Source organism: Amblyomma americanum, chromosome 3 (genome assembly GCF_052857255.1).
Source record: "Amblyomma americanum isolate KBUSLIRL-KWMA chromosome 3, ASM5285725v1, whole genome shotgun sequence".
Taxonomy (NCBI): domain Eukaryota; kingdom Metazoa; phylum Arthropoda; class Arachnida; order Ixodida; family Ixodidae; genus Amblyomma; species Amblyomma americanum.
The window spans coordinates 207,436,101-207,454,623 of NC_135499.1; the positions used below are offsets into that span (position 1 = coordinate 207,436,101).

At 45.9% G+C, this 18,523-nt stretch overlaps 1 protein-coding gene across 1 annotated transcript in view; it reads left to right on the forward strand.

Annotated features, from left to right (window-relative positions):
- The first annotated feature begins 10,733 nt into the window (after positions 1 to 10,733).
- The window catches only part of LOC144125945 (protein Wnt-4-like), a 50,788-nt gene continuing 42,998 nt past the window's right edge, over positions 10,734 to 18,523 (forward strand). The window contains exon 1 of the mRNA XM_077659775.1: positions 10,734 to 11,029. Coding sequence (XP_077515901.1) covers positions 10,947 to 11,029 — 83 coding nt within the window. The 5' untranslated portion in view covers positions 10,734 to 10,946. The remainder of the gene's footprint in view (positions 11,030 to 18,523) is intronic.

Sequence of the window (18,523 nt, forward strand, 5' to 3'; positions counted from 1 at the left end):
GAAAAAGATAGACAAAACTTTATACATGTGAACAAAGCCGCCTGCTCAATGACACGGCCATTCTATCCTGGACTCCATCCTCTGGCGAGGATCGTCTTGGACAGCTGGATTAGAACCTTAAGCCCTATCCCGGACCGGGTAGGAAACCATACTTCCCTTCAGCCCCGAATCCGCCCAGTCCTTCGAAGGCTATTTGCGGCCATTTGTGTGAAATCAGTTGCAGTGGCAGTCATGAGTAGCGTAAGGATGTTAATCATTTCGCGAACCAGCTAGCGCGGATCACTTGCATGCCTTGAGGGTTTGCGGCTGTGCTTTTCCTTTCTTTTTTGCTATTTATTACTGCTTGAGCGCTTTAATAGCGCCCTCCTTTGGCGAAAGACCCGGGGTCTGTGTTTGCGTGCGACAACAGCAGCAAACAACGCGACGCTCGAGGTGACGGCGTCGTATACGCCCGGCAATGGGGCGTCCCATTACGCACCCAAATGAGGGACGATCGCCTCCAGCCGGTAGTGCACTTGCGCCCACGTGTGCGCAGACGATATCGAGCCACGCTCGTGAGACACGAACTACTCTCCCGCCCCTGCTTTTCCAGCACCTTTATCGAAGCTGCTTTCCTCCCCTCTGCCGATCATTGGCAGTTGTTGTTACGCGGGTCCCCCCCTCACACTCTCCACTTCTTGTTTCCCCGAGCGCGACACTCAGCGCAGCCTCCACACAGACGCGACCAGGCCTCCGCGCCGAATTTCCCGCTGATGCACTCGATGGCTGCCCACTCGGAGGGGAAGGGGAGCTGGTCGACAACTCCCAGGACCTTATCAGTGACAACTTTTGAGGACGTGAGCGTTTTCGGCAATAACTGGCTGGAGCGCGCGGAGAGCGCAGCCTGAAGAAGGGGAGCGGAGGGGGAATGGAAACGGGCCCGAATAACGCGAGCCAAGCAATGTCCACACGCACGCACACGCCATACCAGGACACGCTGGAACGGCGTAAAGAGCCTGGCTGGCCGCCGGAGTCTTTCCACCAAGAATGGAAAGGTGAAAAGAAAAACGGCTGCCGGAGATAAAACCTGCGCTGGACATGCGAGCGACGACATTTCGAACAGATGGAGGAGGAGGAGTGTGGAGAGGAAGGCTAGTGGCGGCCGTCCGGAGCGAGGTAGGCAGGCAAAGGGAAGCGGCTGACCGCTGGCGAAGGGAAGGTAGCGGATGGGAGAGGAGGTACGCTTCCCCCTCTCCCGCCCTTATAGGTGGGCGCAGTGCTGTCCACAGATGACGTCTCGCGATAGCCGCACTGCGCGGTGAGTTGTGATGATGGGCAAGACTGAAGATTCGAGCCGGAGAAAACGACGCGTTGTGGGGGGCAGCAGGGGCACGAGGATGAGGGGGGGGGGGGGGGGGGGGCGTTGGAGACATACCAGGAGCACGGCGGAGGGTGTCACGTACCAGGTTTAATCGGGGGAACAAGTGGGTTCTACGCTGCGGTACACATGTCTACGTGGCGGCGGCGTGCGCTTCGCCAAGGACGAAGCTCTCGGCGCGACGCGGCTGACGACGCCAACTGCGACTGGATCTCCCCGTCTTTTTGCCTGGACGCGCCAGTGGTCGTGGAAAGGAGTTGGGAGGGTGTCTCGCAGCCTGGCGGCTTTCGTTCGCAACGGGAGAGAGATCGCGCGACTTCTCTTCGAAAGGGGTCGCGCTGACGACGTAAGGTGTCATCGCGCACGGTGTCAACGCACTTGGCTCGGTGCCCGGCTGGCCGGGGCTCTTAGCGCTTATCAGCGGGCAAATTGCGCTCTTAGGATGGAATTATACCGAGATGTCTTCAGAAGCTGTCGGATTGAAAGTGGGGGCCGGAGAGGAAAGTGGCGACCGTGTTCCCCCGCTGCCATTGGCCTTCGTGGTCGACCAGACCCAGCCAATGGAAAGTTGCCAAGCTGCAATATCAGCACCCAAGCTCCGCCGCTTCTTATGGAAACTCGGCATAATGTTTGCGGCTCATATTTCTGCGCCTGCAGTTTACTGAGCTGTGTTATTCCAGAGCTTATGTGTTGATAGGTGAAATTCAGAGCAGGTGCTCAAACAGGTACTGGGAGAAAGCTTTGGTTCGACGAAACTGACCCGATGAAACTTCTTTTTCCGCATGTTTGGTGGGAGAAAGCTTTTTCGTCGTAAATAATAACTATCGCTTGAACCGCTTTTGCTTTATCCGCTGTTGTTCGCGTTCCTAACTTTTGCAGCAGCGCTTTCAGAGCACGTGGTTTGTTTTGACCAGCGCACCTGCGTTTCGTCAGCTTATTACAACAGAAAGTCACATCAACGTGAAGCCGTAAAACCGAGACTAGGCACTGTTCTTTGTAAAATTAAAAATTATGTGCACACGCCCAGAGAGTCCTATCTTATTATTTCAGTAATGTTGAACTGATGCAAACATCCGTGAAAATGAATCCAAGCCGGCAACAATCAGCGCAAAAAGTGGTAGCAACACGAGAGTGGATTCCAGATTATTTTCATGCGTCGAAACTGGCTGAGCACAGCCGCCTATTTACTTGGCGTTGGGCAATCAGGTGTGCAGGGAGAAGGGAGCACGTGCGGCTGGTCATGGGAGCGACGTCGGTCACCTCGAGGACGAGCACGTCGGGCGCACACGGAAGGGAAGGTGAGGCTCAAGGCTGTACGTGCGCCGGCGCCTCGTGGGTGTGTCCCATTCCGACGCCGCTATCCTTGCACGTTTTGTCGAAAGGTGGGATCAGCGTCGCACGAATTTAATTTGCTGAGCGCCAGAAAAAGAAGCGGTGGAAAAAAAAAAGGCCGTACCGTGAGAGTGCCAGCGGCTATGGTCACCAGGATGACTCTTTCGAGCATGTAGGCTCACCGCAAATTGCACCCGAGTTCAGTTATCATTTATTGATTGACCGAGTGAATCATTGAAGTGACTGAATGAAGTGAACGAAGTTAGTGAAGTGAACAAAGTGAGTGAAGTGAACGAAGTGAGTGTATGAGTGGAGTGAGCGAATGAGTGGAGTGCGCAAAGTGAGGGAAGTGAGTGAATGAATGAAGTCAGTGAATGAGTGGAGTGAGTGAAGTGAACGAAGTGAGTGAGTGAGTGGAGTGAGCAAAGTGAGTGAAGTGAACGAAGTGAGTGAATGAGTGGAGCGAGTGAAGAGAATGAAGTGACTGAAGTAAACGAAGTGAGTGAATGAGTGGAGTGAGTGAAGTGAACGAAGTGAGTGAATGAACGAAGTGAGTGAATGAGTGGAGTGAGTGAAGTGAACGAAGTGAGTGAAGTAAACGAAGTGAGTGAATGAGTGGAGTGAGTGAAGTGAACGAAGTGAGTGAAGTAAACGAAGTGAGTAAATGAGTGGAGTGAGTGAAGTGAACGAAGTGAGTGAATGAGTAGAGTGAGCAAAGTGAGCGAAGGAGTGGAGTGAGTGAAGAGAATGAAGTGACTGAAGTAAACGAAGTGAGTGAATGAGTGGAGTGAGCAAAGTGAGTGAAGTGAACGAAGTGAGTGAATGAGTGAAGTGAGTGAAGAGAACGAAGTGACAAAAGTAAACGAAGTGAGTGAATCATTGAAGTGACTGAATGAAGTGAACGAGGTTAGTGAAGTGAACAAAATGAGTGAATGAACGAAGTGAGCGAATGAGTGGAGTGAGTGAAGTGAACGAAGTGACTGAAGTAAACGAAGTGAGTGAATGAGTGGAGTGAGTGAAGTGAACGAAGTGAGTGAATGAGTGGAGTGAGCAAAGTGAGTGAAGTGAACGGAGTGAAGCGAGCGAAGTGAGTGATTGAAGAGAACGAAGTGAGTGAGTGAACGAAGTAAGTGAAGTGAATGAGTGAGTGGAAGCTCGTGCTTTAGAAATTTTCCTGATGCTCGTCGCCTGCGGGAAAATGAAAATGAAAAATGAATTTTGCTTTTTGGGGGGCTACACCTAATCAGACTGTTGACGGAGGAAACTCCTCCCTGGGGTGAAAAATGAAGGCTATCTCAGAAAAATGCGTTGAATAAGCCCATTATATGTTTCCTAAAGTGTTTCATAAATATTTGTGTGTGATGAAATGTTCTATAAATGTTGATGTTTATAAATGCGTTTAATAACCTTGTTTTGCCGATGCTGTTAACCTTGCACAGGCGCGGTACAGCTTTAAGACGTCACATTCGGGTGTCTTTTTTAAAGCTATAACTTTTTAGTGTCGGCGCTGTCCGGTTGACAATTAAAAACCAAACAGGAGCAGAAAGACCTAAAAGTAAAAGCTTCGTGGAACCCGCGGTAAAGGAGTCTAAAGAACAGCGTTAAGATTAACCGGATTCTCAAACTCGCCTTCGATTCGACCCTTCGGGTAACGCCACTGCTTTTGTAATGTTTTCACACCAAAATCTCGGTGTCCGAAGCATGGGAATCAGTTTTGCACTTTATGCTAACGATAAAACACTATAATCTTGCAAAACATTTAAAGACGAGGTGATTTAAGCCAGATCCTTGAATCAGAGTGAGTAGGTGGTTGAAGATATGTGTGCGCAAGGCAATTCGGCTCCATAAAATAAGTGCGTTACTATTGAATACAATACAATGCACATTTGGTTTCATCATTCAATTATGTAGAAAGCCTGCAGAAAGAACTGCCAATGCTCAGTTTCACAGGGCTGCAGGCCCCCTTCACTGACAACTGTCATAATTTCTGGAGATAATATAATGAATGATTCGGCCACAGCAAGACAAAAGCGTCGAAATGTAGCACATGCATAAACTAGGCGCACTACATAGCGAGAAAGGATATTTCATTCTGTGACTAAATTTTACATGTGAAAAACATGCAAACAGAGCTTAACAATTTAAAGCAAAATAATCACAAGTGGTAAATTTTGATAACGCCGCGAGGTTTTGGCTTGAACGTGACGTTCTCAAGCTGAACGTTTCTAGCGTGTGAACTGCTCAGAATTAAAGTCAATATGTCATAAGCCAGTAATTACTCATTGGCATCCACCCGAGCGCAGCCATACGGCTACAAAGGAAAGCTACACAGCTTTCTCAGAAACTTCGTAGTTAAAGAAAACTTCGAAATTCGACGAGAACGAAAAAAAATTCGATAAAGTCAATTTTTCTTTTAAACATTTCAGAGATCAGCCTAAAAAGGTTAAAAAATATGCCTGCAAGGCTAATGCTTTTAAAGAATAATTCATTCCTAGAAAGGCTCGCCAGTAGAATACCTTATCTGCTGGTGTTCAATGTGCAAGTGTATCATCATTGTCTAACACTATCCCGAATGTCGAAATGCGTTCACTGTGTTGTTTTGGGTGGATATTTTTTTCTTAGACAGTAGAATCCAGTTCAATCGCCTTTATATTCGTTTGTCGTGTTTTTTTGTTTTCTTCTTCTTTGAAATAGGTTTTCGTGTTTTACAATCTAACTTACTGCTTGCAGGCGCAATGCTGGTTTTTCTTTGTGGTGATTTGTTGCGGTCCTCCGTATGAGACATTTCTGATCCTTTGTATGACTTGTGCGCATTCTCCTGCCTTAAAATGTGGCACTTAGGCTGGCAGTGTTCTTCTGGATAAATAAAACCTCGTCACCGTCCAAAATCAAGGCCTTGTGCGAAACTTACCCCCTCTCCTGCCAAAATGAAACGGATAACTCCGTTTAGTTCTCACGGCAGTACCCTATTGTACATAACTCTTGTTTCTCCACCCATTAAACATTTGTTGTTCTTTCATTTATTCCAGACTACCTCATATTTATTTTTTTATATTTCATTCATTCTTCTGACAATGACTGTCAATTATAAAATGTGCCTTCTGAGGGCAATTTGAATATTTTCTTCCAGATTTGGTCACTCCAGTTCCTTTGTATACAGCGAGCACAGGCAGATCAGGCGAAAAAGCTAAAGTGGACTCACATCTAGAAAACAAAATCTTATAGGCGCGTATAGGTCGAAGCAGTACAAGAGGGAATGCAATATTAGCATCCAGTCAAAACTTTCTCTCCAAGTGGAAGCGCCAAACATACCTTTCACGTTTCTCTAATTAGTTTCCTTCTTCATGCGTGACTATTTCATCGTCTTTTTTGAAATTTGATGCCCATGAAAAAATAAACTGGGTTCCCAAGCACGAACGTAGCGTAAACGTTCATGTTTGTGGAAGTCTTATCTTGCCAACAATAGTCGTAAATATACAACGACATTAATGTAAATATTTTTTTTTCTATGGTGTCTGGAAAAGCATTTTTATCGGATGTTTACAATTCACTAGTAAGTCACTGTGGTAGCTTTCTGCAGCTATGGCTCCCTATCGCTGAGCGAAAGATCGCTGTTTCTGCACTTCGATGGGAGCTTCGGAGATTTCGGTGCCGCTTAAAACAACGCGATGACCTGATAACAACCCGATGACAACTGACTCAATAAACTCTGTTTGGGGATCTGAATCGATTCCTTCATGCATAGGAGTATATCAGTACAGATACTGCTGATAAACTCATCCTGAATACCTCGACGAAAACTTCCACATAAACACTTGTGAATACCCGCGGCTGTGAGCGTTTGGAAGCACTTCCACGGTCTACGCATTTCAATGGAACGGGCTTATCCGCTGAGAGTACTCTGAATTGAGAGAATTAGCTTCTTTAGTGTTTGTTAAGAAGAAGCTGTTTTACTTGATGTTGCTCTATTCTTGAAAACAGAGAGAGCATGTGTGCTTCTTGCCTCGTTATCGGAGGTCACCGTGTTGTCTTATGACCACTCGCGCACGCCGGCCAAATAAAATGTCCTCAAAGGCCTTCGAAGCTATCCAACATAAAGTACTGCCTTGTGTAAGAATAGATTCTGCTGCGTCTTTTTTTCTTGCGAAGATTGCTGAAAGTGGCATATATGCTCCTGCTGTTTCGATTTCACGAAATTTTTAAATATGGAACATTGACCACCACAATACGAACCACCACGATCGAAGTGTTGTTCGCAAATTTTCAAGAGAGATAAAAAAGATAGAGATAATCAGATAGAAGGGGGGAGGAATCATTATCTATTCGTTCCTGCTCCTGCACCGGTTGTGTGAAGGGAAAAATGAACAACGTCACCTCATCACCAAGTGCGAACATGTCAAGCTTGTTTTTATATAAACGAGGTTTATTGCCTTCGGGCAACAATGGGCGAAGGTGTGATGAAGGATGCACTCATGATGTCAAGCTTTTAGTCCTCGGAATTAGAGAGACAAAGCAGTGCTTCTAAATTTTTTGAACAATGTTCAAAATTTTCGAAAATTCTTCGAGCGTGAGGCAGGTATAGTGTATACTCAGGCATAAACATAAAATAAAGATGTAGGCCCAACATGAATTTTTGTCTTTCATAGCTTCTTTAGGAATCACTACCAAGACGTGAAAAAAAACTGACAGTATATATATGAGCGAGTACCCGGGAAAGATGCCAGTCAGTACATTTTTCCCGATAATTTGGCACTGAAATATATCATTTCCCCTCCACTTCCCTTCAGTACGCATGGACCACTCAGAGACGCTAAGATGTAGCATAATTTCATCGTCTTGGCTTTCGCTTTCTTAAAGATAATCAGATGCCTGCGGAATATACGCGGGGCTGCAGGTTAAAGCCACTGAAGTCCCGCCTGGTAATAGCGGGCTTACAAGCGATCGCATTTTGTTGGAACGACAAGATGGAAGGAAATGATGTTGCGAATGTAGGCGCAGATCCTGCATGGTCTTTAGGTGCTGTGCGATTGGTCATTCTGGCATTATGTGTGAGCTGTGGTGATGTCAGTGCAAAACATTTCTCCAAATGACATCAATACAGTTAGCATAATGTCAAGTGACAAACAGCACAGCAATTAAATTGTTGAGAGAGCTTTCGCAGATTAGAGGTACGGAAAAAAACAAGAGACGTCATTTGTTTCATAATATTGTTGCGTGGCGGCCAGCTGAAGAACGAGACGAGATGACTGATGGCAATGAGATGATGTAATGGCTTCTGGCCTATCGCGAGCGCTCCGTCCCGCGCCACTGCCAGCCGTGCTTTGCTGAACTCGTTGAGCAGCGTGAAGATAGCATACACATGGTAAGATTTTGAGTTCATTGCAGTAGTGTTGAAATCTGGGTCAGTTGGTACATGTACAGGAGTAAAACCAGTCAAAAAACGGGACACAGCGAAGAGACGAGGCACACACACGACGACGACTGGACTAGCAACTGTGCTTGTTAGAAGAAAACAGACTCCCTGGAAAAGTGGCAAAGTTTGCGCAGCTTAGTTAACAGCAATCGGCCGGTTTGTTCGACGCAACATGAAAACCGCTACGTCAACTGTGCCACAGGTGCTGTTTACAAAATTCCGTTGACCTGCGAAAAAGTGTACATTGGGCAAACAGGCCGATGTATTAATGACAGACTAAGAGAACACCACAACTCTCTGTACCCTACTGATGGCGCTAACTTGCCTCGACATTGCCGGGAATGCGGTTGCTACCCGCTATTTTCCAATGTTAGTATTGTCGGCAGAGGCAAGGGAAAAGTTGAGCGCGAAATCCTCGAAGCGTTCTTCATTAGTATTCATTGAGTTCATGTTCATCATTTACTAACTATCTAGTCTTTATCCTTGTACCCCGTCATCTGCAAGCCATTAAATAGGTTTATAGTTTATAGTTTACGGGGTTGAACGTCCCAAAGCAACTCGACTCAAGCTGTCAGGAACGCCGTAGTGAAGGGCTCCGGAAATGTCGACCGCCTTGGGTTCCTTAACGTGCACTCACATCGCACATTACATAGGCCTCTGGCATTTCGCCTCCATCGAAATTCGACCGCTCCGACCCGGATCGAACCCACGTCCTTCAGGTCAGCAGCCGAGCACCATAACCACTGAGCCACTGTGGCGGCTTTGTGCAAAAGAGTATTTGAGCTAATTACTTCGGCACAAATGGTAAATATGACGTTTTTGGGTCTGTAGTGACCAGAGAGAATATACTTCTAAGGAGAGTACCAAAAATAAAGACTGATTATTTTATCTTTTATGCCCGTTGCGTATATAGTTTGTGTGCAGCACGTACACCAGCATTCAAAAGTTTGCGGTATGCGATATCAGCGAAAAGATTCAATTTTATCGCTATGCAGCTTAATTTTGAGTGCGTAAATTACAGTGTGGCATTAAATGTCAAGCCATGCGTTTTGAATGAAAAAAAAAAGATATTCTTAAAAGTCCGGTTCATTAACGATTTGGCGATGGGTGTATCATTAATCGTGATGCACTATTCTGGGCGGCAGACCAAGTTTTCCTGACTTTAATGACAGCAGGCAGTTACATAGCACAGACAATAAAAGTAGCCCCTTCCTTCGTTTATGAGTGTTTCCCTATTCTTTCGGTACTGCCAGTGTGATCTCAAAAGTTGCGGGGGCAGGCCCTGTGGATCTCGTGCAACACTTCCAATGCTGCGCGTATGAGAAGCTGAGCATGGACAGGTTGCTATGGTGAACATGAAAATTGGCTCCACGACTACCTGCAGTCATTAAATTCGTTTTCGAATGTGTGCCATATGACAAGTCATTGAATAAAACGAAGTATTCACTGACCATACGCCGTTCCCTTTTCTGAACGTATTTCTCAGCAATTCGTTTGTAAGCCCACTCTCCTCTTCAGTGGCACACGGAAAAGGCCAGTGGTTGTATTTTTAGAAGTGGCCGTACCCAGCCGTAGTGCTAATACGTACCTCTGCACATTGATTGTAGGGCCAGGGAGCTGAATGAATCACTCGAGCAATGGACGTTATCTTGCTGAAATCATTGTCTTAGATTTCAGAGAAAACGCAGTTGTAGTAAATGAAGGGTTTGTTTTCTTCCATATTGATTTCTTCTCCACTACCTCTACCGAATATAATTAGTGACGTAACCAAACCAGAAAATAAAATGGATATGTGGAGTGGCTATACAAGTGCCGACTTTTTAATTCATCGTTCTTCTGGCTATAGCTTGGAGACAAGCATGTTTCTGATGGCTGGCGCTCTTTCATATGATAATTTGCAACTTCAAGCATATATAATGGTTGGACAGCTAGAGGCCAACCAGCCACAAATCAATTTCACGTGTCAATAACTTCGCCGATATGGTCCATGAATCGCTTCGAACATCGACGCTCACCTAAGTGGTCGTTCTTTTCGACTGCAGCATAACTTAGTGCGTGTGTGCTCATAGTGTCAAAGATGATGCGACAGAAGATCTCGTAGTGTAAACAAAAAGAAAAAGCAAAGTCGTCGCGCCTGCGTCGCGTACGTTCAGCCCACAAAATAAGTGTAGCGGCGTCATAAGCCTCGAGTACTTCGTAAGTCAGCCACTCCGCGCTAATTGATACGGCTTGCGAGAGACGCCGCGCCACTAATTCCAGTTGCGTAAGTGAGGATTCCGCGTTATGTAACTCGAGAAACTTCGAGGGTACCGTACAGACTCTCAGAGCCTCTTCTCGCCCTTCCAGCGAGAGAGGAGGGGGGAGCACTTTTGCTTTCTCTGGAGTAATGTTTAAAAACTATGGCCAGCGCGGACAAGAGCCGGCCCTCATGGACTCGCGCTCTCACCCATAAACGCTAAGCCGTGCTCAAGCAAAACCAAAATACAACCGTTGAGTTGTGTGTGCGTGTTGGGATGACGGGGGAAGGAAGGGGGGCTACAAATCGGCCGCCTCGTGACGCGATTGGCGAAAGAGGGGACCGGCAGCGCCCTCTCACCCGCGCCTCCATTGGTGGGCGGGCTGAAGCAGACGACCGCGCGCGTCTGCTACGGCGGTTCTCAGACGACGCGCGTTACGGGGTGCGCCAGCGACGTGCGGTCCGGGCACCGTCTCCCCGAGTTTCGGCCATGGATGTCTTCGGTGAATTCGGGGCTCGCGTCGCGAATCCTGCGGCCGCGGAGACTTGACGCCAACGCGGGGACGACGCCGGTGTGAGGTGTGGTGACTCAAGACGGACACGACGGCATGGGCGTGAGACCGGGGCCCCTGCTCGCGGTCTGGTTTGCGCTCGTCTCCTTCTCGTACCGGCCAGCGCACTGCAGTTGGTGGTGAGTGGCTCGCCGTCTCCTCACATACGGTCCCCCGTGCTTGTTCAGTACTGCAGGCGGATTGCGACTGTATTGGACGGATAGAGAGACAAGACTGACAATCACTACAGCGGTCTTGAAGCCCGCGTGCTGGTTAGTGCGATGTACCTCCATGAAGTCGCTATCGTGCGCACCGTAGAATGGAGTTCACAATGTCAATGTAACTTAAAATAAACTAGCGCTCTAATTTGGCGAAATAAACACCTGAATGTCGAGAGGCAGTTTAAAATGACCAGCATTACAGAAAAAAAAATATATGTGATGAAAAAAGGCTTAGTTAATAAACTTATGTTCATGTTACAGGCTACACAAGGTACGTACTTCCAAGATAGGAAATAAAAGAAACTTATGGGATGCGTCTTGTAGCCTCTAAATACTCGGATGTTCCAATTCATGTATGACGCCGCTCCTTCGTTGTGTACACTAGTGTTTTTATGACATATTACCAAGATCGCTGACACGGGGCCCGATGCGATGAAATAAATCAAACTGATGGAAATGGGCATAGGATTGAACGGGTAGACTAACTTATATGGCTTTTCGCAAGCCAATCAAACGGGATAATTTCAGACTCGGTTCTAGTCATAACGGTACAGGCCTTGCATGTAGCATGCCGAGAGGCGCAAATTACCATAAAAACAGCGCTGTTATGCGTTAATCTTCCTCTACCCTATGGCTGTGCATTGAACTAAAAATGTTTTCTGCCTATCGTATCCTTCCGGGAACCAATGCTTACAGCAAGTAACTCTGACTGCATGGGCACATTCTAACTGTATCGCCATAAACGTTGATAATACCTGGGGAACTGATAGTCGTTTCCTTTCTCCCAGTCACCTCAAAGAAATCCTTATCCGCCGTGGCAAGTTAAGTAAACTGAGTCGTTTGTGAATGGCTTGTGTTTAGTGTTCTTCTCTTCCAGTTTTCATCGGCTCCAGTCTTCAGACGGTAGTTGCTTATTGATTCTCGCGTAAATAATTATGCCCTGAACTCGTTTCTGCTCTTGCTTTTCCAGTCCACTTGATTCTCTAGCAACGCTGCAAGTAGTCCTTTTTAACTTTCCGATATTGATTTGAGGCCGATAAAGCGAGATGTGCGGGTCTAACTTTAGTAGTATGCAAGAATGATCCCTTTAAAGCTGACAAAACAAGCTCCTGTTCCTTGCTTTCTAATGATTAAGGTAACCATTAATAATGTAGCACGTGAAGTCGTGGTATAACTCCCATCGGTTTTTAGTTTGGCGTCATAATAAGTTTCTATGCACTCTCATGTGTGTTAAACTCACTTGACAGAGCACCGACGCACAGCCGAAACAATATGCAATGCATGAAAATGGTAAACATGTTCCGCTGGTGTCGCTTAGCAAACATGAACTGTCCCAGTTCATTTTAGTCGTTACTGAAAAAGAAAACAACATTCTTTATTTTTTTCTTTTCTCGCCAATACTTTGCAAGATCGTGCACACGTAAGCTGGATGAATGCATTAAATACATAGCAACGCATAAATTGACTTTCATAGATATGTTTTTTATACGTCTTTATTTCTGCATAAAATAGGCCTAGCCTTGCGGCAGAAATGAGGGGCTTCATGGGGGTGGGGGAGGGGGAGGAGGGCCACGTCCCAAAGCGACTCAGGCTACGAGGGACGCCATAGAGAAGGACTTCGGAAATTTCGAACACCTGGGGTTCTTTGCAAGGGCGCCTAGAATTTCGCCTTCATCGAAATAAGACCGCCGCGACCGGGATCGAACCCACGTATTTCGGGTCAGCAGCCGAACTTTATAACCACTGAGCCACCGCGACGTCCTTTCGTAGATGTGTATAATTTTTTATACAGTACAATTATTTTTCTATATGCACGATACTGTAACGTTTAATTTTGGTGCCCGCTTCTTCTACACTTCAGTATCATTTTCACAGTTTTTGTATGATGCAACTTTTTTGTTTTTTTTCTACCGCGGATGTGTGTTGTTTCTGCTAAGTACAACCTCTCCTGAACCTCGTCAACCTCCTATAATTGCCGCTTTTAGCTCGCACGTCTTTTCAGTGTGGCTCTAGAGAATAACAATAAAGATTGAATTAGCAAATGCACATTTCCAAACGAGCGACAAGCTTTTCGTCTTGTGCTGTGCGCAGTGTATTATTAAGTTAAATGAGAAAGGCTGAAAGAAGTGAAACATACACCCGTCATCATAAGTTTACGGAACGCAACATCGCCCCCCCCCCCCCCCCCCCAAAAAAAAGAAACATTACTTCACCGCCGTCTTTACGGTGAAATTCTGAGTATGCGATTTCTGGAGTGCGCCACTTAACCTCGAAAAGTGCATATCGGGTGCAATGAAATTATATTTGTTCGCCAAAGGCATGTTCGATGCACTCAAAAATTCGTGCCTCACCAAAAAGCCCCGCGACGACGCGCGATAATAAAGAGTTTTAGCACAACGGATATGTACTATAGCATAAACGTATACCGGATTACCGGACACCGGCTGCGCCCGCGCAGTGGCCCAGCTTGACCCCGCCCACCCCACTGCGCGTGCGCAGAAGTTAGGATAACGCGTATCCGCTATGCTGAAACTCTCTAATGGCCCAAACTTTTACTCCTATCCTGCATACGACCGAAGCTACAAAAGGTTCTCAGCCGTGGCGGCTGCGTATACGATGGTGACGCAATGATAAAACGTTGTGCATGCGAAAGTTTCGGGTCGCTTTAAACAACTGGGGTGGAAAACTCAACTTATACCTCTACACGTACGGAACTACCTTTCGCTAAGGCTTCGATTAGAAACGCCAGAAATGTAGCGGATGTTTTGAACTGATTTTCGTCTCCTAACTGATACATGTCTAAGAGCATAATAAGGGAGTAATTACTCATTGACATCCATCCACCCGAGCGTAGCCATATGGCTACAAAGGAAATCTATACAGATTTCTCAGAAATCTACTCCACCTTGGAGGATTCCCCTAAACACTTGACCAACACAGTTCCCACTTCGAGTTATTGATCAATTCACTCTCGCCCTACCATAAGCTTGCCGTCCCGGTTAGCTCAGTTGGCAGAGCGACTGCTCCGGTGAAGCGGTGGTCCCGGGTTCGAACCCCGGACAAGGACGAATTTCTGTTTAACTGCGAAGTTTGTGAGAAAGCTGTATAACTTTCCATTGCAGCCGTATGGTCTACGCTCGGGTGGATGTCAATGAGTAATTACTCCCTTATTAAAAATCTTCTCCGCCTTGGGGGATTCCCCTAAACATTCGACCAGCTAAGAGCGTAGTTGCTAGGAGGGAACATATTGCTGGCTCTCTGTTAAACTGAGAGAGAGAGAAAAAAAAAGCGGCTTCAGAGTGATTGTACTACACACATCAATCAAAGGAAACAAGGAAGCAAGGAAGGAGGAAGAGAGAGAAGAACAGACACTGCCACACGGCAAAGGAGCTCAGCGAACTCCGGATACGCGAGGAATAAGCGAGAAGCGCCGTCGGAGTGCCCCTCTTGGAGAGTATACATATGGACAGTCCACGTGCCGGACGGATTGATTTCTGCGCGGCCGCCGCCGAGTTTCGTGCTAGCGTCGACGACGGCGAGGCGAGTGCATTGCTCACCTGCGGGTACAGCCCCGTAACGACGCCGGTGAATCACCGAACAATGACGTCCTTTGGACACGGCTCTGACACTCGCTCCTGCTTTTAAAGTGAACGGGCTCCGTGTGTACGCGCTCTTCCGCACGTCTGCTTCTGATGGATGCGAAGTGCTTCCGTCTTTCTTTGTTTTTGTTTTTTGTTAAATGGAGAAAGGGAAGAAATCAGCGTATGCTTGCGAATCGACGAACCGCTCTGGACTACGACGTGTAGTGAGATGGAGGAAAGCAGGCTGATTTTGTCCCCTTGCGGTCTGACCGCACGGGCGGTTTCGCGTTTCACTTTCTTCTTAGTGCGGACCTTGCGGAAGGGTATCCAACCCTGCCACATTGCGCTCGCTCCACAGCAGAGCCTCGCGCTACAGAGAACAACAAAAAAACGTAGACCAGCTTGAGCTCACTAAATTTGTTTCTACATGAAGTGAAATGGGAAATATTAAGAAGCGCATGCCGTCTTCAGTGAAAATCAAAGGGTGCTCAGTGTCCTCAACAGGCTGTAGTTATGGGAAGAGAAAAATTACTAAGGTATAGAATACGGGGGCACCCATTAATAACGGAATTCAAAATGAAGCTCTCAAAGTGCAAACAACGGCCTCCGCTGTTTAGTGTAAGTCTATTGTTCGCCTGCGGGGCGGTTATAGATGTGCAACGACGCAATAAACGCTACAGGAACAAATTCGGTCGGTGAGTGCTGTAGAGCTGTGCTCTGTTTGGTTTCCGGCGATTGCGTCTTACTACTGGGCCTTAAACAACCCCCAGGTGGACTTAATTGATCCGAGCCCCCTCACCACTCCTACGGAGTCTCTTATAGCCCGTTTGTAGTTTTGGGACTTTACACTACCCATACAAAAATTTATTTAGACAGTCTATAGACTGTCCGTAGACTTCTGTCAATAAAGTCCATAGACTCTCTATAGACAAAACCCAAAGAATAGTCTATAGGCAATACAAATCCTATAGGTAGTCTACAGACAATCTAAAGATTTATGGCCAAACACTTTTAGTAGACATTTGTCTATAGACAGTCTATAGAATATGAATACACAAAAATATATATCTATAGGAAGCCAATAGAGTCAATCAGAAGTCTATAGACTGTTTTGGGACTTTACACTACCCATACAAAAATTTATTTAGACAGTCTATAGACTGTCCGTAGACTTCTGTCAATAAAGTCCATAGACTCTCTATAGACAAAACCCAAAGAATAGTCTATAGGCAATACAAATCCTATAGGTAGTCTACAGACAATCTAAAGATTTATGGCCAAACACTTTTAGTAGACATTTGTCTATAGACAGTCTATAGAATATGAATACACAAAAATATATATCTATAGGAAGGCAATAGAGTCAATCAGAAGTCTATAGACTGTCTATAGACCACTTTTATAAGGGTACACATGCACCATTACATTCTTATTTCGCGCTTCCGCAGGTGCACAACGAAATCTATGTCGCAGCTGTTCCTCTCCCCTGTCAGGGCGTCTCCTGATCTTTGGTTTGAAAACCAGCAATCAAAACTTCTTTTCTCTGAATGTTTCGCCGATTAAAAAAAATAAAAAACTAACGTCAGTATAGTGTTGACCTCCATTTGCTACAGATCTATACCGATGTCCGCTTCTCTATTGCAAATCACGGGTCGCTCACCGCGCTTTCATTTTTTTTTTTGGAAACTTGCAAAACTTTTTTCTTCGTACACAAAAAGAAAAATAAATTCTGTCTCTCTTGTTAGTGAGCGCCCGCGTACAGAATTGCTTTTTCTATGTGCCTTACTCGTCACGCGATGCACACTCACGAAAATTGGGGTGGCACCCAGCTGACGTCACAACGGGGCAGTATGGGTCGCACACGTGGTATTTATTCTAGAAGGGTCTTTCGGTGTGTCCGCGAGAAAAGCGCTGCACAAAGACGGGCTTCAGGCCGTTGTAACGCGGACAAATTTGTTTTGTTTTGCGTCCACTGGCAGATTCTGCAATTGACGGCTCGGCGTTGCTTGAGTCACTAAATAAAAGATTGAAGAAGATACTACGCTCGTATAATAAAGATCATAAAGATAATAAAGATGAAAAACTACTGAGACGAAAATTGAGCAGCTAAGGTATTCAAATACATGAACAGACAAAGCGTTGACTCAAAGCGGTGCAAAAGGACTAGAAAACTAACCAGTAAGTATGCAAGAAGCTAGGACGGAGAAATAAAGAGCTTTGAAAGACGGGTAAAATACGCAGAGGGCAAGAACTTGATTAATGCAATCGAAGAATTAAATGAGGACGCAATCATAGAAGCTAGATCAGTGTGTTTTAGAACGCGAAGTTACGAATCGAACTTTAATCAAGAAGATAACACATGTGCAGTGTGTGGTAAACCACGTAGAAAAAAAAGCAGGACACATTTGAGTAGAATATGGCAGTATCCATCTAGATGTGGATACAGGCACAGTCACTGTCCCTGAGGCCCTATAGAGTTCCGACAGAACAAGCGTAATGCGAATGAATCAGCGGTAGACGTTAGAAAAAGGCGAATGGGAGATTGGTGGCTCGAAAGCAGGGTGGTGACGTAAGGAAACAAGCTCTGGATTAAAAATTGGCCGCATGCAAGACTCAATACAATTTGTATTGTAAGAATAAGACAAATTTATGGTTTCAAAGAGGACGCTCCTAACATCATTCCATCCATATATCCACTGACGAAGAGTGGAATGACTATACCGGCTTTCACGGAGGTCGCAGTGGGCAGACGTGTGTTCTTTTTAATGATTACTTTGTGATATTCATTGAAACATTGGTATGCAATGTTTGGATGGAGTGGCAGTGTGGATATTGGGAAGAAGGAAAGTGTTGCCAGGGGCGGCATCAGGTGGTAGCTCAGATCGAAAAAACCTACACGAATGAGGTGGCCGCAGCTGGCATAGGACAGGGATGATTAAAGGTCATTGGCGGAGAGGTCTTCGTACCGCAGAGGGCCTACCTCAGCAGGTGATGCTAATTATGAATCTAATCAACTACTTAAAATTAACACATTGGTCCTTCAATTGCTCGAGGTGCCCGAGAAGTTCCAATTAGAAAGCACTGCAGAGCGTCAACATAAACCACCAAATGGAACATTCGTCAACGAAGCTCTAGCATAAAACGGCTTTTTATAATCTGAATAGTTCACGCACAATGTTCGTGGCAGGAGCATGTGTTTTATTTCAACTACCCTAAGGAACAGTTGGGGATAAGAGTTAATGGAGAATGCCTAAGTCACCAGCTATTTGCTGATGGCATCGACTTGCTAAGTCATTTAGGGGATTAACTGCAAAACATGATCAATGGGTTAGACACGCAGAGCAGAACGGTGGGTCTAAAAAATTAACATGCAGAAGGCCAAAGTAAGGTTCAACAATCTCGCAAAGAAACAGCTGTTCACAATTGCTAGCGAGGTGCTGGAAGTGGTAAGGGAATACGTCTGCATAGGACAGGTAGTCACCGCTGAGGCGGATAATGAGAGGGAAATAACTAGAATAAAAAAAATGGGGTGGAGTGCATATGGCAGGTTCTCTCAGATCATGATTGGCAGTTTATCAATATCGCTCAAGAGAAAAGTGCACAACAGCTGTATCTTACCGGTACTCACCTATGAGGCAGAAACGTTTAGGCTAACGGAAACGGTTCAGTTTAAATTAGAGACAACACAGCGAGCTATAGAAAGAAAAATGATAGGTTTAACGTTAAGCGACGGGAAGCGGGCAGAGGGGGTGAGGGAACAAACGCGGGTTAATGATATCTTAGTCTAAGCCAAGAGGAAGAAATGGGCTTGGGCAGGGCATGTAATATCAAG